This window comes from Myotis myotis, unplaced genomic scaffold (assembly GCF_014108235.1).
Source record: "Myotis myotis isolate mMyoMyo1 unplaced genomic scaffold, mMyoMyo1.p scaffold_m19_p_13, whole genome shotgun sequence".
NCBI classification, from domain to species: Eukaryota; Metazoa; Chordata; class Mammalia; order Chiroptera; family Vespertilionidae; genus Myotis; species Myotis myotis.
Window position 1 is genome coordinate 13,380,148 of NW_023416317.1, and position 19,766 is coordinate 13,399,913.

Sequence of the window (19,766 nt, forward strand, 5' to 3'; positions counted from 1 at the left end):
GCATCCTTAGAAAAGGGGGATGCCATGTGAAGATGAAGGGAGAGAGCCGGGCAAGGCATCTATAAGCCAAGGGACGCCAAGATTGCCAGCAAAGCACCAGAAGCTGGGGCAGAGGCATGGGACCGCCTGCCCTTCCCGTCTCGCAGAAGGAACCACCTGCTCACACCTTGGTTTCAGACTTCTAGCTTCCAGAACTGCGAGACAATCAATTTCTATTGTTTACGCCACCCAGTTTGTGGTACTTTGTTGTGGCAGCCCTAGCAAACAAACCCAGAGCCATCTGACAAAACCTATTAAAATTTAAAAATGCACATGCCCTCTGACCCAGTGATTCTACACCTAAGAATTTACCCTTTAGATATGCTCTCACGCTCCACAAACACACGTATAATCGTGCTCACCGAGGTATCGCTTAAAAGCAAAAAGCTGGAAATGACCTAAATGGCCGTCAGAAGGGCACTAATTCACAACATCATGCAGCTCTCAGAAAGAAGACGGTGAAACACTGTTTTGGGCATGAATCACTCATGGAAACCTAGAGGGAATGTGTGATGAGGAGCAGGCTATCTGCACAGTCTCCAAGTGTCTTCCCACCAACCGCTTATTGGTTGCGAGGGGAGAAAGAGTAAATCTACAATGAAGAAATCAGACAACACCCTATTATGTGTCTGAGGATGTGACATTTATAACTCATCAAATATTTTATCCAGGGAATGTAATATAACCTGCGGTTAATCATGAGAAAGCGGCAAATAAAATCTCAAATTGAGGAACATTTCATAAAATAACTGGCCTGTGCTCTTAAATATCTCAGCGTCATGAATGGCAAAGGCAGACTGAGGGATCCACAGAGCCATCACCTGTAGCAGGTGACCCTGGAGTAAACCCTGCTTCAGGGGCCCGGAGGAGGACGAGGAGGCTTCTGTGCAGGACATTATTGAAACGACTGATGAAACTGGAATATGGATCGTAGATTAGATGAAAGCATCTCATCCACGTTAAATTTCCTGAATGTGATAATGTACTGTGTTTACAAGAGAGAATACTCTTGTTCTCAGTAAATACACTCTGAGGTATTGGGGTTCAAGGGGCATAATGTAAGCAACCTACTCCAAATGGTCCAAACATATATACTGCTAGGTAGATAGGTGAGAATGACAAGCCAGTGAGGCAAATGTAAAACACTAGTTACGAATAAAATGTGGTAGCAGAAGGATGGAATGACACTCAGCAATAAAAAGGGACGATTGGCATATGCAACAACATGGGTGAACCTCCAAAACATGCTTGAGGGCCCTGACTGGTGTGGCTCAGTGGACAGAGCGTCGGCCTGCGGACTGAAGGGTCCCGGGTTCGATTCCGGTCACGGGCATGTACCTTGGTTGCGGGCTCATCCCCAGTAGGGACTGTGCAGGAGGCAGCTGATCGATGTTTCTCTCTCAACAATGTTTCTAACTCTCTATCCCTCTCCCTTCCTCTCTGTAAAAAATCAATAAAATATATTTAAAAAAACCCAACCATGCTTGAGTGAAGAAGCCAGATGCAAAAGATTATGATACCACCTATATGAAAATTCTAGATAAGGCAACACTATAGAGACAAAAACCAGATCAGTAGTTGCGGGGTCTGGGGTGATGAACTGCAGATGGTCAGGAGGGAATTCTGGGAGTGACCGAGTGTCCAACACCAAGGTGGATTTTACGGCATGTCAATCTACCTCCAGTAAAGCAGGTAAAAATTTGGGAATTTAGGTAAAGCATATACAGGAGTAGTCTGTACTATTCTTATAATTTCAAAATATTTTAAAAAATAAAATGAGTAGATCTGTATGGGCTGATATGAAATGATTTCTAAGATATATATTTCCTATAAATATGAAGGTACAAAACTGTGTATATAGCATGTTTAAAAAACTTAAATATGTATGTAGAATGTCTGAAAAAGTACAGGTAAAACTCCTCTGTGGATATGTGTGCCTGCTAAGAACAGTAGGCGGACGTTGGCTGCTGGCTTTGTCCATAAAGGTCCTGGGACTCTGCCTGCCATTGGGTTGGGTGTTGTCAGTGGCTGCGCTGACACCACGACAGCAGAGCTGAATGGCCCACAAAGTGGAACATTTTACTCTCTGGCTTTTTACAGAAAAGGTCTGCCAATCTCTAGGAAATTAAAGAAATATACTCAGGACAGTAAGTGTTGCCTCAAGGAAATGGAAATTGGGATCTGGGATTTTCATTTTTAATCTCTTTATATTTTCTGAAGTTGTTGTTGTTTTAATATGTTTTTATTGATCTTTTTAGAGAGAGCATGGGAGAGGGATACAGAGATAGAAATATCAATGAGACCCCCACTGGGGATGGAGCTGCAACCTAGGCATGTGCCCTAACCAGGAATTGAACCAGTGACCTCTTGGCTCCTGGGTTGATGCTCAACTGCTGAGCCACACCACCAGGCATTCTCTGAAGTTTTTATACTCTATGGCTTTGATAAAAATAATTTGTAAAAATGATTTATAATTGCCTTTATTTTAAAGGACCAATGTTGTTGCTCTCAACTCACAGCACGATGCTGCCACCAACACTGGCACTGACCCAGGGGTGTCCCTCTCTTCCTGGTCTCAGACACCAGCCCACCAGCTGGTTTTACCAACGGCCTCCCGCTTTTCCTCAGAGGCGGGGGTACCTGGCACAGGTGGCCCCAGGGACACGCTACATACCTGGTCTTGTTTCCCCCAGATGATCTGCGTGGGGGCCTTGATCTTGTCCATGTTCTGATGGAGGGAGTATCTCGACTTCTCATTGATGATTTCCAAAAACACTTTTTAGAAAAGGAAAACAAAGTGAATGAATGCTGGGCTGTGCCCTGGGCAACACCGCACAGCATAGGAGTCATTGGGTCCAAGCCGCCACTTTCTCCCTCAGGGGCTCAAGAAAACAGACTCCGAATGTAAGAAATAAAAGCCAGCCACCCATGAAGCTTCTCTTGTCCCAGCTCAAAGCTCAAAGCAGGCTACTCACGCTTCCGGTAGAAGCTGTTATGAGGGATGCGGACATCGACAAGGCCTTGCAGGATCTGAGGACAAATAACCCACAGTTAGAAGGCAGGGGAAGATCCACGTCCTCAGGCTCCTCACAGCGCGGGGACAACGAAGGAAATGAAAGTCCAGACATTCATGGCATTGGCAAGGTTTTTAAGGCCTGGTACCCCGAATCCCCATGATACAGTACAATATGATGTAACTGCTCACTAATATCCAAATGCAGAATAAGGTCTATTTAGAAAATTAAACTATTGTGGATGGTGAGTCTCTTAAACGATAAAGAATTTAACTATTGCCCTAGCCGGTTTGGCTCAGTGGACAGAACATCGACCTGTGGACTGAAAGGTTCCGGGTTTGATTCCGGTGAAGGGCGCGTCCCTTGGTTGCAGGTTCCCCGGCCCTGGTTGGGGTGCATGCAGGAGGCAACCAATCGATGTGTCTCTCTGTCTCTCCCTCTCCCTTCCACTCTCTCTAAAAATCGATGGAAAAATATCCTTGGATGAGGATTAACAAAAAACAAAAAACAAAAAAACAAGAAAAGAAAGAAAGGGAGGGAGGGAGGGAGGGAGGGAGGGAGGAAAGGGAATAAACTATTGGGAGAATCTGGGAGGGTGCAGAGTCCCTTGTTTATTGCTCAACGTTGTCTTGGCCTCCCCTGCTGAGGTCTGTGAAGGCTGCAGCAGCTGTGGATCTCCTGGACCCAGACACTGACTGAGAGGTACATGGCCAGAAGGAACACAGCCCCCACTTCCCCTGCCTCGGGGCTCTTGAGGTAGGCCCTAGGTTCACATTAGCAGCCACCACTCCTCTCAACTTCCTGGGAATGGTCTGAACCTCTTAAATGCACTCTCAGGAGTCCTGTGCATGGATTGAAGTGGGAAAATCAGCCATAACTGCTCTGGACTAAACCAACTCCTGGAACATGACTAGAACCTAACAGGACCAGAGTGCAAGTCCAGAGGTGAGCCAATGGCAAGCTGTCAACACACTGTGTTCAGCGTCAGACATTTTCTTTGCTCTATCTATCTGCACCCACGCATCATATCCATCGGGCATCCACCCGTCCATCCTCCACCTCTGCTCCACCTACCTATCCATCCACCCATCCTGCATCTCTGAATCATATGTGCATATGTCTACTGATGCATCCAACTGCTTGTAATCACCAATCCATCTACTCTCCATCCTGCATTCCTAGACATCCTCCCACCCAGCCAATCAAGCATCCAGCCATCCACCTATCCTGCATCCTAAATCATCTATGCATGTGAATACACCACTTCATGAATCCATCTATCATGCATCTACCCTCACCTCCATGCTCCGTTCCTGCGTGATCCAGGCATCCTTGCATCCACTGACTCATTCAATCTACACCTAAGACCTATTTCATGCAAGTATTGTGCCAAAAGCTGAGGACAGAGCAGCAAATTAAGACAAAGTCCCTGATCTTACAGAGTTTAGACTGCAAGACACAGACAGACAGACAGACAGATAGACAGATAGACAGTCATAACACCGGTGCTTGGTTGCTCCTTCTCTCCTTCGAGGGGAAAACTTTGGAGCTGCCATTTATTTTCTCCTGGCATTTTCATCTCCCTGACAACTCAAAAATTGGAATTTTCTAGAACTGTTTGGCCACTCTATTGGGGGAAGAGATCGGTGCCTGGAGGGGATCAGCGCAGCTTCACAACTAAAAAGGATTCAGGGCCCGACCGGTGTGGCTCAGGGGTTGAGTGTCGACCTATGAACCAGGAGGTCACGGTTTGATTCCCGGTTTGATTCCCGGTTTGATTCCCCGGTCAGGGCACATGCCCCAGGTTGCGGGCTTGATCTCCAGTAGGGGGTGTGCAGGAGGCAGCTGATCAATATTTCTCATCATTGATGTTTCTATCTCTCTCTCCCTCTCCCTTCCTCTCTGAAATCAATAAAAATATATATATATTTTTTAAAAAAGGATTTTCAGGGATAAAATACAGGACAGAGTCTGGGTGCTTCCTCAGAGACAGGATACACCCAATAACTGAGTCATGCTCACAACCTCTGAATAGAGCCCATTCTCTCACCTCCTCCGAGGACCCATCCACCCTGAGGCAGGGTCCAGCTCTGACAACTGAGGGAGATCGTCTGCTGTTATGAAGCCTCTGCCCTGCACTTTCCTCTCTTGGTTTTCTATTCTTTCCTCAGATGACTCCATGCAGACCCAGGTCCTTTAGTATAATCATCGGCTGTGGCTCTAATTGTCTAGCTCCAAACAGACTTCCCTCAGCAACACCTGCCTGCTTGACATCTGCGCTTGGAGGCCTCACAGGCAGCTTGAACTTAAGGCACCCAAAATGGAGCTGTTAGCTTGTCCCCTAAACGCACCCTCCCTCTCCTTCCCTGCCGGGGTCCAACCCCAGCGGGTCCAGGGGTCCCCAAAGGTGCGGACGGAGTCGGCGAAGAAGGAATGACACGGAGACAGCATTCAGTTGATCAGCAGCCTAGCCAGGATCTCCAGCCAGGATCTCCAGCCAAGTTCTGGTCCGGATCTCCAGCGAAGTTCTGGTCCGGGGCCCCAGCCAGGTTCCGTGTCCATGCTCTCCTGCTAGGTTCTCCAGCCAGGTTCAGTCACCAGGCTCTAGTCAGGTTCTCTTGCCATGTTCTATTCAGGTTCCATAGCCAGGTTCTGTCTCTAGGTTCTTTGGCCAGGTTCAGTAGCCAGCATCTCCTGCCAAGTTCTGTCTGGTTATGTTGTTTTTCTTATCTTGTTACATCTGTTTTTATACCAGTTGATTCCAATCCTATCAATCTCTATTCCAAAGGTTAGGGTGTTTCTTATCTCCATTCCAGGGAGTAAAGATTATGTAGCTTAAGCATGATTGTTCATAGTTAAAGTGATTAATTACCCGCCTGGCACTTAGTTAAGTGGTCTTATTCCCTCCCTAACTTCAGGGGAAAATCCCTACCTGGGGAAACAACCTTTCTCGGAGAGGTGACCTTGGTTAAAACACATAGTGCCAAGAAGGGGAGCAAACGTATTAAGAACAGTATGCCATATATCCCAGGTCCCTTGAAACAGCAAGGATGGACCGGCTCCCGGCACTTCCCCTATTCAGGAAATGCTGCCTTTATCCAACTCAAGTACCGGAAGTCACCTGTGACTCTTCACTTTCCCTCATCGTCCACATCCAATTTGCTGGTAAGTCCTTGTTCTTCCTTCTAAAGCATTTCAGATCTCCTGTCTCCACTGCTGCCACCCTTGTCCATCATCTTTGAGCCTCATCAGCACCCTCGTGGCCTTCCCTGCTTCTGTCTGTACCCCCTACAATCCTTCAGGGGTTCTTCGATCCTACTTAGAGAAACCCAGACTCCTTCCCAGAACCCATCCAGTGCTACATGGTCTAGCCCAGTGGTTCTCGAAGTGGATTTGGGGAGTCCATGAGGTTAAACTATTTTCGTAATACTACTACATGTTATTTGCCTTTTTCGCTTTGACTTCCTCAAAAGCAGACTGATTTTCAGGGCCTACAGAACAAGGGACAATGTCACTCTGGTGGCTAATGAAAGGAGTGCATCTATAGTCTTGTGTTTGAAGTTTTTATGACTTTTAATTTCTAACATGGTAAATATCAACAGTTCTAACTTTCACCAACGAACACTCTCTGGGGTTCTCAATAATTCCTGAAAGTATAAAGTGGTCCTGAGATTTTTCAAAAATTGAGAATCTCTGGTTGAGCCCCTGCCTCCCTTTCCAACCTCATCCATCGCATTCTCTCCCTCATCCTCTGGGCTCTAGTCACCCAGGGCCCCTTTTAGTGTCTTGAACTTGCCTATATTTTTTCTAACTCTGAACGTGCTATTCCTTCAGAGAGGCTTATCCAATCTTCTGCTGCCTCCCTGTTTTTATTCAGGGCACCATCTTCATTTCCCCTAGAAAACTTACTATAATTTGTAAGAATCTATTTACTTGTTAACTGTCTGCCTCCCCCCTAGTCTGTGTCCACCCAGGAACCTCTTCTGCCTTATTCATTTGCCACGGTGCCCCAGCACAGTGCCTGACACATCACGGCCACGGTACAGACGCTTGTTGAGTGAACAGATAGGTAAGTGCAGGGAGGAGGGTGCATGAAGGGAGCTGTGCTGGCCAGTGCCCCCCTGGCAGGAGGCAGGCACCTTGCTGCTGCTGAGGTCCCATACCTGCTGGGGCACCTTGAAGCGGACGTAGGAGCAGAGTTGCAGCATCTCGCTCATCTCCTCCGGGGTGGACGGGATCAGCGGGATCTTCTCTACGGCGGCCGATTCCTGCAGTTCTCTGAGCCGTTGTATGAACTGGTTATCAGTTGGGTATTGCAGGCCTGGGGGATTCAAACCAGAACAGCTTGGCCATTCATCTACCTTCTTACCAACCCCCATCTTAGAAAGGGAACTTCTAGTATCAGCTAGTATGTTTCAGGGGTGTTTCACCAGATTCCTTTTTAATGGGTTCTGCCATCCTGGCTCAAGGTCAAAAGCACATTCTGAAGAGAAACAGAAAAAAAAAAATCCCTCCAGGTACTTTACAGATGGGTGACCAGCAGCATGGGGAGCCCGTAAGAAAACCGAAGCTCAGCCCCTCCCTAAGTCTCCTGAATCAGAGCTGCCCGTTAACAGCTGTCCGGAGACTTATCTGTATGATAGAGTTAAGAAGCATTAGCCTGGAAGACAGCGCGCCTGAGCCCCTTTCACATCTGTGCTGTTGAGAGGAGATATCACGAAATGCATGATGGTAAGAAAACGGAGAATTGAAGGAACTGACTACTCCTCCCTTTGTCCTGGACCCACTTAGTAATCTCTTATTTGGGGTCAATACACAAAACACAGTGAGAGCAAGTCCCCCTCTGAGCCATCCCCTATGCTGGGGCAGCGGCTGCCCTCTGTACAGTCTCCCTTCCTCCAGGAGAGCACCAGGCGCCATCGTGAGACTGGAAAGCTTTGAGATGGCCCTGGCTGGTTTGCTCAGTGGTTAGACTGTCACGGGTTCGATTCCTGGTCTAGGGCATGTATCTCGGTTGCAGGTTCCCCAGCCCCAGTAGGGGCACATGGGGGAGGCAATCAACTGTTGTATCTCACGTTGATGTTTCTCTCTCTCCTCTTCCTCTCACTCTCTGTAGAAATAAATGGAAAAAATACCCTCCAGTGAGGATTTGAAAAAGAAAGCTTTGAGACGGACCATTACTTCCTGCAACCTGGAGCATGGCACAAGAGAGTTTACAGAAACTGATGTACACAGGAGGGCAAAAATAATTTCCACTTCCAACAATGCGCATATCTCTAGGTGTTTAACTTAGCTACAGAACTGGATTCTATTTATTTTAATTTTTTTCTATTTGAAGAACTAGATTTTGGAAAGGCAATGGCGTTGATACTAAGCTGCAGAAACCCACACTTTACAAATCTACATTCAGTAGCTCCTTTAAATCCATTATGGGCACGGAGTGGCTTTCGCAATGCCATGAGGGCAGACTGCGTGATCTATTTCCTTTCACTTTAAAAATAATCCAGACTAAATGCCGTGTGGTATCTTGCATTGGGTCCTGGAATAAAAAAAGGGCACGAGTGGAAAAACGAATGAAATCCAGATAAAGCCTGGAGTTTAGTCAACAGCAATGCACCAATGCTGGTTTGTTAGTGGTGACACATTGACCGTGGTAGTGTGAGCTGTTAACAATGGGGAGGAAAACTGGATGAAGGGTAGATGGAACTCTGTACTACCTTTTGCAACACTCCTGCAAACTTAAAAAAATTATTTCAAAGTAAAAAAAGTTTATCCTTCCATTTTCACATACAAACAGTTTTAAATTTTCCATGGAAACTCAGGTGTACAACTCTTTGAGCAAATGAACATACACTCGAAAAAGCCAGTCAGAGCTGACCTCCCATAACCGATTTAAAGTCTAATAACCTTCCATAGGAGCGGCTTCTCCAATTCTCAAACTTTATTATTAAAAGAACAAATGATTTCAGACACGGCGCTTGGGAAGAGGAGGAGAGAAAACCCATTGGGGGCTTGACTTCAATTACAATCTCCTCACCAGACCTGAAATTATTTACTTTCAGAGTGACTGAAAGATTTTAAAGGTCCGTTTAGGCCGTAACCGGTTAGGCTCAGTGGATAGAGCATCGGCCTGGGGACTGAAGGGTCCCAGGTTCGATTCCGGTCAAGGGCATGTACCTTGGTTGCGGGCACATCCCCAGTAGCGGGTGTGCAGGAGGCAGCTGATCGATGTTTCTCTCTCATCGATGTTTCTAACTCTCTATCTCTCTCCCTTCCTCTCTGTAAAAAGTCAATCGAATATATTTTTAAAAAAATAAAAAAAATAAAGGTCCATTTAGTTACGTTTTAATGAGGTATACAGGTTTGGCTCCAGGCTGGGTTCTAGTGGGAAAAGGGCTTTTTTTAATCCTCACCCATAGATATGTTTATTGATTTTAGAGAGAGGAAGGGGGGCGGGGGAGAGAGAGAGAGAAACATGGATATGAGAGAAACATCGATTGGTTGCCTCTTGTAAGTGCCCCAACTGAGAAAGAACCTGAAACCTAGGTATGTGCCCTGGCTAGGAATCGAACTCGTGACCTTTTGGTGTACGGACGATGCTCCAACCAACTGAGCCAGAGCAGCCAGAGCTCGGATTATGGTTAGACAACTAGTGTTTGGTTAGTTTTCACAAAAGCGTTGCATATCTCGGAAGGACACATCAAAAGATGATTCTAAAAGCCAGTCACAGCAGATACTGCCGCTTGGTCCTTCGCAGATGCAGGCCCTGCAGTGCTCCACTCGCCCAGGGGGACATTCTAGCCTGGCAACTCACCAGCAGGGCACACGAGGGTCAGGCTGCAGATATCCGACGGGTAGTAAGCAGCGTACACGCCGGCCACGTTGCCGCCCATGGAGGTGCCCATCAGGTGGAACGGTTTTTTGTTCAGCTTGAGGCATTCCACAAACTGGGAAGGAAAATGAGAAGGGCGGTTGGTTATGCAGCTGTAGACAGTGGCACTCGTGATCGCAGAGCAAACAACCTCCATTGCCGCTGGGGACAAACGAAAAGCATATTGATGAAAGGGGGCCGGAACCTCTCCTGGACCCATGATCCAGATGGACCCTGAGGCAGGCAGGCAGGCACTCACCTTTACCTGGCACAAGTGACTGAGGGGTCATTTCTGAGTATAAAACCAACAAAGATTCTCCTAATTCTGAGTCAGCAAACTTTTCTATAAAGGTCCTGAGAGTAAACATTTTCTGCTTTGTGGGCCATCTGATTTCAGTAGCAACTACTTAGCTCTTTTGTTGTAGCACAAAAGCAACTAGACAATACGTAAATGAACGAACACGGATGTGTTCCAATAAAATTCGCTTACAAAAATAGGCAGCAGGCCAAATATAGCCCATGGGTCATGGTTTGCTGACTCTTGCCCTAATTTAAAGTCCTTCTCATCTTTCCGACCATCCATTCATATAACTATCCACCCATCCATCTATCTATTCAACCATCCAGCCAACTATCTATCCATCCAACCAACCACCACTGATGCTTTAGATAACTGTTTATCTTAAAAATATTAATTGGATATCTGTTATGTACAAGGAAGTATGGTCAGCTGCAGAAGATACAGCAAAGAGTCGAAGAGACAAGGTTCCTGACCTCATCAAAGTACATAGTTTAAAGGGGGCGGGGGATATATACACACATTAAATAAACATCCTTATCTGGGGGAAATACTAATATCAATGTAAAACTGTGGATTACTAAATTCTGAAATGGTCCATGAGCCCCAGGACCTTGAAAGCCCAGCCAGAGGGGGGCTGAAGATGCTGAAGCAGAACGAAATGCAAAGAGCATCCTCCCCATCTTCCCCAGCTAGGCAGATGGGCTACTGCGGTCACCACGTAGTTGGTAAGCAGAAACACAGACTCCAGGGAAATGGTCTTGAGAAACACTAAACTTCCTCAAAAAGCCAAGAAAATGCTCAGATTGTCGTATTTCTTCACAACAATTGCAACAGGCTTAGAGGAGAATCGTCTGCAATAAGCCCTGGCCCTCCACAGCCGACCAAGGAGACCACTGGGGTGCCACTTGGTGTGCAGTCACTTAACAGAACTCATTGGAGACTCATTACGAGTCAGTACTGCTCTCCAGGCGTAGGCATGCAGTGGAGGGCAAGACCCACACTCTTGGCAATTGTTGGTGGAGCCCTGCTTACCTGGTGTATCCTCTTGACTTGCCCGTCTATGGACAGGTCATCCAGGGGAGAGCGGGTGGTACCCTCATGTCCTGGCATGTCCACGCAGATCAAATGCAGGTTCTTTGGAAGGAACTGAGGACACACAGGTGCAGAGAGTCAGTACGCGGCATGCAGACAATGTCGGCCCACTTTTCTGAGAAGGCTGCGCCTACTTACCAAGTAACCTAGATAGACAACCCTGGGGACATATGGTCCTGGGCCACTCGGAGTTTTACCCTAGTGACATCTGATGGGAATAAGCATTGCCAGTCGCCTCCTAGGGAGCAGAGGCCTGGAGACTAATACATACATAGGTGAAGGGGACTCGGAGGATGACCGGAAAAGGGGGACAGAGGTGAAGGCAGCAAGTCTGCATCTCTCACTTTTGACACTAGCTGACAGGTACTGCCTCCTCCTCCCCCCACCCCGCCCCGCCCCCACCCCTTCCACACTTACTCCAGTCATTCAGCCACTGACTGGGAGCTAGAGGGTTGGTTTTGTTCTGCTAGAGCCCTGGCCAGCCCTGGAGCCCACAGGAGCAAGGCTTTCTTTAAGAGCCATGTCTGATCACCCCGATTCTAGTTTCTTCCATTTAAATATGTGCCGCTTTCCACCAGGAAACCGAGAAACATGGGTTATCAATAAACCAATACCCGAAATACATGAAAGATGCTTATCTGAATTGGGGACAGGAAGGGAGAGGGTCAGGAAGGCATGAAGATGAGTGTCCTCACAGTGGAACTTGGAAATAAAAACACAAGTAACTAGAGGGTGTGTGGCCTTTTCACTCCTGGTGCAGGTCATCCTTGCGGTAGTCGGGTACAGTCCTGCTTGAGGTGGGAGCCTGGGTGCTTCCCTCCTAAGACCTCCCCAGTCCCAACCCACACCAGCTGGTCGCGCCTGCCAAGTAAAGCAGCTTGCCACACAGGACAGAAAGTGAGCGATTTGGAGAACTATCCCAGGAAGTTGCCAAATCAAGATCATTTCTCTAAGTAGATGAGGGAGAAAGGAAGAACAGAAAGGGGGGAATGGAAGGGGGAGGGAGGAGGATGAGGAGGCATCAGGGAGAAATCGGGGGAGGAAGAGGAGACACGTGGAGTCTAAAAGAACAATGATTTTTGCAAAGCCTCATCTTGCCAGTGAGAGTTCTGAGATGAAGCTGCCAGAAACCTTTCCTAGGAACTACTCAGGAGGCGAAATGATTTCTGAGGCACCGATTTTACAAACAACATTCAATTCAATGCATTCTGTCTGATAAAAGGATGTGAATCATAGATCACACTAGTTTTAAGCTATCTGAGCCACAGTTCTGGGTTCCCTTCGCTTCCTCCCATCGCCGGGGACAGCATGTCCGCGTGGAAACCCGTTTCCCGGCCGCACCTTGACCAAGTGGAAACCCGCTTCCCGGCCGCACCTTGACCAAGCTGAGCCACATGTCCTTGTGCGCGGAGAAGCCGTGGAGCAGGAGGACGGACGGTCTGTGCCCCGGCCTGCCGCGGAAGGAGTAACAGAACTGATAGTCTTCATGCTGGACATAGCGGACCTGCATGCCCAAGGCCCGCCGCCAGTACCTGGAAGGAAACACACAGGCCACGCCAAGTCAGCACGCTCCGGAGCCGTGGCCGTGGGAGGGGCACAGGTCCTCGCGACAGGCCCACCTCGAGGTCAGACCGACACTTCTCCTGCCCCTCCTCCTCCACATGACTCTAGTCCCCAGAGCCTCACCCTCAAGGAAAGCTAAGTGAAAGGATTCCAGAAAGTACCTCAAATGAATATTGTGGTAGGTATGTCACCACATAATCACTCTAAACCAGGAAGGGGAGGAGGGGTATTTTCTTAGGAAGCATGACACGAAATAACCTCTTGTGAACACATATTCCTAGCGGTTGAGTGGCAGTGCGGGGGAGGAGTCGGCAGTGGGATCTCCCTGGGTGTCTGACTAGCACTCACTCTGCCTGGATTGTTTGAGCTTCTGCAGAATTGGAAATGGCTGGCGGTAAGACTGGGAAGGACGCCGAAAAGGCCGCGACCAGGCTGGTTTCCTCGCGCCGAGTCGGCTAGCAGTCTGGTGGGCCATATTCACCGACACCTGGAATCTGAAGCGAGCAGCCATGGACATGTGGGCAAGACGGCCGCTGCGTGCAGCACAGACATCCCGGAGTAAGTACAGCACTTCCCTGCAGAGGCCCTTTAATTGACAGGAAAAGCATCAAAAACTTCAAGGCAGTGTCTCTTGCAACATGCTCTTCATGGAGATGAAGAATTGGACTCTCGCCCAGCTGGTGCGGATTAGTGGTCGAGCATTGACTTATGAACCAGGAGGTCACGGTTTGATTCCTGGTCAGGGCACATGCCCAGGTTGTGGGCTCCAACCCCACTAAGGGGCATGCAGGAGGCAGTCTATCAATAATTCTCTCTCATCATTGATGTTTCTATCTCTCTCTCCCTCTCTCTTCCTCTCTGACATCAATACACACACAAAAAAAGAAGTGGACTCTCATCAAGGCTGCAGTTGCTGGTGGTGGTATCATTCACACACCCACAAATCTCTGGGAAGAAAGAACACCAGACAATTGCCTCCAGGAGGCCTGCCTTTCTTAAGATCTCGGGACTAACTGCGCTAACAGCTGTCCAGTGCTGGCGATTCTCTGTAAAAAACACAAACTTACCCATTTGTAAATCTAGTTGAGCAAGTTGGAGATTTAATTAGTGTTCCAACCAACCTAATTTCCTTCATTTGAGTCTTAGCCATAAAGTGTTACTGTAGCTTTAAAGTTGGTAAGGATTCTGAAGTAGTGGATTTTGATAGAGCTGACAGTTTTTTAAAAACTCTTTGGATTCTAATTGTGATGCAGAAGTTGTAACAAACATTTGGTTTTGTACAGACATTATTTCCACTCCAGCAGATAAGCTCAGTCAAGGTCACAATTCTAACTCTCCCCAGAAAATAAGAACATATTTTTTTATACAGATTTTGAGAGTGAGAACTTTTTTTTTTTTAAAGAACTATCTGCAGTAATCCTCTGAGTTTATTCACTACAACATATGGCAGCTGGTTGAAAGCTCAGCTTCTGTTCGTTACATAAGACTTGGCAGTGCTGGAGTTTGGCCTGAAACTGATTTCAATACGAAATTACCATCTAAACACATTGAACTTTCTGCATGAAGAATCTTTCCAAGATGAGAGGCAATTAATTCAATCAGAGATTCACTTTGTGGTGTACTTTGCACCAAAGAAGTAGCCAAGTCTTGCAAAAGCAAATAGCCCAAGTTGACTGGTTTTAGCCTTTTATGTAAAAGAAGGGGAGGGAAGATGAGAACATAAATTCATATTTATTTCGAGCTGCATCCCAAAAGCATAGGAACAAAAACAAGACACTATTAAGGTGAGCATCTGAGTGGAGATGGGCAACACCGTGAGCAGTAGATGGAGAGGCAACAGAGGCGGGAAGGAGCCTTACCACTTTCTTTTTAGTACTTTTGCAAATGAATGTATTGCCTATCCAAAACATTAAAAATAGAATGAAATTGGCTAGTTTAAAGCTCCTCTTATAACAAAGCAAGCTTATTTCAAAATTCTAAATCGTGCACCACAATACAAATTTGTTCGTTCATTCATATGCCACCTCATTCATTTATTGACTATATGATCTTGAGTCTCATTTATCTATAACGAGGGGGAAATGTCTCATTCTGCTACGGATATGGTAAAGATTAAATGAGATAATCCATTTACAAAGTTTTGTTTGATGCTCAATATATGCTAAGTATTCAATAAATGGCAGTAATTAGTGTTAAATAAAAAAGATTATATTCTTGTGAATATATCACTTGCCAAAACTCAAGAGGAAAATTTGCAACATATAGGAGGGCCACAGATTCATTTAACATATAAAAAGCTTACAAAATGATAAGATCCAGGCTAAGACCCCAATTCAACAATGAACAAAATAAACAAAAATACTATTCAAAGAAGAAGAGAATTAAGGACTAACAAATATAGGAAACATGTTCAATTTCACTAATACCTAAAGAAATGAATATTACAACAAGACATACCTTTTTAATAATCTAAATTAGAAAAATGCCTTTAAAATAAAAAACAGCCCTGGCCAGTGTGGCTCAGTTGTCCTGTGCACCGAAAGGTTTCAAGTTCAATTCCTTGTCAGGACATATGCCTAGGGTTTGATCCCTAGTAGGGGAGGCAACACAATCCATGTTTCTCTTGTACATTGATATTTCTCTCTCTCTCTCTCTCTCTCTCTCTCTCTCTCTCTCTCTCTCTCGTCCTTCCCCTCTCTCTAAAACCAGTAAAACATATCTCAGTTGAGGATTAAAAAAACACCCAATTATATGTTCAACCTTTCTAGGAAGCAGCCTGGAATTAAGCATTGGGGGTCTGTAAAAACCTCATGCCTTTTGACCCAGTAATTATACTTCCAGGAATAACCTGTTCCAAGGAAATAAGCAGAAATCTTAAAAAAAAAATTCTAAAGATGTCCAACAGTGTTATTTCAATTAGAAAAAAAAAAATCTGCGCTAATCTTTATGCCCATAAACAGAAAATTTATTACATAAATTACAATGTATCCAGATGATGTAATATGTTGCTGTTTAAAAAAAATGAGGTCTTCAAAGACTAGTAACAGGAAAATGTTTATGACATGATATCAAATGAAAACATAGGACTCAATATTTTTATACTATTGATTCCAATTCTGTTAAAAAATTTTAAGCTGTATACAAATGAAGTGGGGAAACAGGTGGTGAGAACAAAAGAGGCATTAAAGAAAATGACTTGGGGGTGATGGATAATTTATATTTTCTGTTACCTTTTTATAACCTTCAACTCCTCTATAACTCTAACACAAAGAGGAGTATGAGATCAAGGGAGAGCTGGAAGGACCTTGCAGAGATGGTGATGTTGCTTAGGCATCTGGATACTCAACACCTACTGGTTCAGCGGTAGACAACGCAGCCAGGTGTGCACAGCACAGACAGGGCATGGGAAGACCAAGCATGACAGATCCTGAGCGAAGGGAGATGGGGCTGGAAGGGCAGCCTGGAAGCTGGGCTCAGGGCGCGAGGAACCCTCCATTACCAGGTGGGTACTAGTCCAGGTATCTCATTTAATTCTACATCCCTGGAAAACCTCGCCTAGGCTTTGGAAATAGGAGCTTGAGAGCCAATATTTTCAGTAACTTCAAATGCTCCTCTCAATGGAAGAGTAGGAAGAAGACTCCTTAAGCTACCAGGTCAGTTAAAAATTATGAAAGGAAAACAAACAAACAAATCCAACTTTCTTTGGTTTAAGGATAACAGAGAATAAATTACCTCTAAATGATAAATTTTACAAAGGCAGAACGTAGAAATAACTGCAAGTGGCCTGGCTGGTGTGGCTCAGTGGTTGAGCATCGACCTATGAACCAGGAGGTCAGGGTCGATTCCTGGTCAGGGCACATGCCCGGGTTGCGGGCTCGATCCCCAGTGTGGGGTGTGCAGGAGGCAGCCAATCAATCACTGATGTTTCTCTCTCTCTCTCTCCCACTTTTTTCCTCTCTGAAATCAATAAAAATATATTTTAAAAAATAACTGCAAGCGTACAGGACAGAAACAAAGGGAAGAATTACACTGGAATAAACAAATGTCTCAGGAACAAGATCTTTTCCAGATGAACAATCTTGGTACAAAAGCCGAACTGCTCCTGTTTCAGGGACAGACGTCACTGAAGCCCTACAAAAGCAGCCTCCATGGGGTTCCTTCTTTGAGAAAGGCGCCCAGGGTCCAGACCTTTATTTCACGAGTGCTGCCTTCTCTAGTTTACAAGATCCTCTGAAGACAAGTACTTCTACAGTATATTTCTTTTTTTATTACTGTGGTAAAATATAGATAACATACAATTTACCATCCTAACCATTTTAAGTGTACAATTCAATGCATTAAGGACATGCACAATATTGTACATCAACCATCATAACTATCCATTTACAGAATTTCCTGTCATCCCAAAGAGGAATTCTATATCCTTTAAACCAGTGGTTCTGAACCTTCCTAATGCCGCCACCCTTTAATACAGTTCCTCATGTTGTGGTGACCCCCAATTTCATTGTTACAAATTGAACATAATTAAAGCATAGTGATTAATCACAAAAACAATATGTAATTATGTATGTGTTTTCCGATGGTCTTAGGCGACCCCTGTGAAAGGGTTGTTTGACCCCCAAAGGGGTCGTGACCCACAGGTTGAGAACCGCTGCTTTAAACAAAAACTCCACATTCCTGCCCTGGCCGGTTTGGCTCAGTGGATAGAGCATTGGCCTGTGGACTGAAGGGTCCCAGGTTCAATTCTGGTCAAGGGCACATGCGTGGGTTGTGGGCTCAATCCCCAGTGTGGGGTGTGCAGAAGGCAGCCAATAGATGATTCTCTCTCATCATTGATGTTTCTATCTCTCTCTCCCTCTCTCTTTGAAATCAGTAAAAATATATATATAAAAAAAATTTAAAAACTCCACATTCCTTTCTGTCCCTGAGCCCCTGGTAATCTCTATTCTACTTTCTGTGTCTGAGTCTGCCCAGTCTAGGTACCTCACTCATATAAGTAGAATCATATAGTCTTTGTCATTTTATGCCTGGCTTACTTCACTTAGTGTAATGTTTTCAAATTAGCCACAGTATAGAATGTGTCAGTACTTTATTCCTTTTTAAGGTGAAATAATACTCCATTCTATGGACATGCCACATTTATTTATCCATTCATCAGTTGATGGACATGGGTTGTTTCTACCTTTTGGCTACTGTGAATAATGCCACCATGAACATTCACAAGCTTTTGTGTGGACATGCTTTCAGATCTCTTGAGTAAATACCTAGGAGTGGAATTGCAGGGCCATTTAGTAGCTTAAAAAAAAAAAAAAGGGAACAAAAATCAACAACAACAAAAAAATCTTTTGAAGCCCCACCAGACTTTTCCAAAGCGGCTGCTCCACTTTGCATTCCTACTAAGAGTATATGAGGGGTCCAATTTCTCCACATCCGTCATTGTTATTTTTTAGAGACACTTTTACTTGAAGTACAAGTCATACAGAAAAATGCACAAATTGTAAGTGTGCCCGGAGCGTGGCCACTCGTTTCCACAGGGACGTGGGCTGTGACTGCTCCCGCAGGCGGCACCGAATGCTTCGCCGTGAGCTACCAGAGCCACCACCGGAGGTGCCGTGGCCACAACAGAGGGCATCTGACTCTATAAGGCCCTCCCGGCGACCCAAGGAACCTGGGGGCTGCGGATGGTGTGGCACAGAGCTGGCTTCGCACGGGTGCGGGGAATTAGCCTTCCTGTAACCACACCTCTGCTTGCAGCCGTAGCCATGGTGACGGGCCACAGCACCAAATTATATTTTCCATTTCAATTTGATTTAAGAAAAATAGCATTTGTGTGTGGAGTCCACGGAGCCTCTGCGGGACACGTGGGGCACACGCTCTGGCCTCTCCATGTCAGGCTACACGGGATCCTGGGCCCAAAGCACGCCTGCTGCTAGGGCTGCAAGGACGATGGCATTTCAACAGCTGGCGTCTCAGCTTCGTCAGCACAGAGGTGGGTCCTGGGTGAGCCTCTGAAAGGGTCACCACCTCCCAAGAGTGAGGGAGTAAAAAATAAAATAAAATAAAAAAGCTCCCTCCTGTTCAAGCAGCTTCTTTTCAATGGTCAGCAGCTTCTTTTCAAGGGTCAGAGCCTGGCTGGCAGGTGGAAAATTCCACACTCCAATGAAACAAAAGGGAGCCAGAAAGGAGGGCAGACACAGGGCACACGCCAACCCCTGCACTCCTCTCTGTGTGCACAGAAGGCAGTTCTAACTCCCAGAAGCCCCGGTGAAATCTCAGGGCACTTCCCGATGGCACCGGGAGGAACCTGGCCTATCTCGGTATTTCCTTCACCAGGGGACGCATACCATGCGGTGGGAAGGGTGCTTTCATTTGGTAAATGGACTGTGGCTTGGAAAGTCCCTGAAGCACATCGCGAGGAAGCTACTCCCTTCTCAACAGTGGAGCTTCTGATTCCCTGGAGGAGAACGGCTCTGCTGGGGCTGCGGGTCTTTCACACCCGCTGAGACTTTCACCAGAGAGAAAGGAGGCCCCGCCTTCAGTGGGCAGCAGTCTGTAGGCCAGCCGTGTTGAATGGTATTCTGCTTATTTTTACTGTCTTATATTAATTGACTTTGGATGGCAAGCTTTCCACTTAAGAGGGTGATATTTATACTGGTATTGCTCTTAAAATAAACTGATTTAACCTACAAAAGTGACTTACTTTAAAGAAAATGTCAAGGCAGAGGCGATGGTGTGCCGATAGGGCAAGCAACCACGAAGGTGGTACGAGAATGACATGATTGGAAACGTCTTTTTCTTTCTGCCACTTTAGGAATGAACACTTCTAGCACAAATCTGAAGCCATTCTGTCCCACCCACATGCCTTCTCCAGGTCCTGCTCTTCCTA

General features: G+C 46.1%; 1 protein-coding gene across 11 annotated transcripts in view; it reads right to left on the bottom strand.

Moving 5' to 3' along the window:
- Positions 1 to 19,766, bottom strand: part of LOC118667941 (ribonuclease P protein subunit p14) — a 68,811-nt gene that overhangs the window by 22,681 nt on the left and 26,364 nt on the right. For all 11 annotated transcript variants that reach the window (XM_036331766.1, XM_036331763.1, XM_036331768.1 and 8 more), the window contains 6 exons: positions 12,693 to 12,849; positions 11,258 to 11,371; positions 9,868 to 10,000; positions 7,217 to 7,374; positions 3,015 to 3,069; positions 2,714 to 2,814 (listed from right to left, as the gene is read on the bottom strand). In XM_036331766.1, the coding sequence (XP_036187659.1) occupies positions 2,714 to 2,814; positions 3,015 to 3,069; positions 7,217 to 7,374; positions 9,868 to 10,000; positions 11,258 to 11,371; positions 12,693 to 12,849 (718 nt within the window). The remainder of the gene's footprint in view (positions 1 to 2,713; positions 2,815 to 3,014; positions 3,070 to 7,216; positions 7,375 to 9,867; positions 10,001 to 11,257; positions 11,372 to 12,692; positions 12,850 to 19,766) is intronic.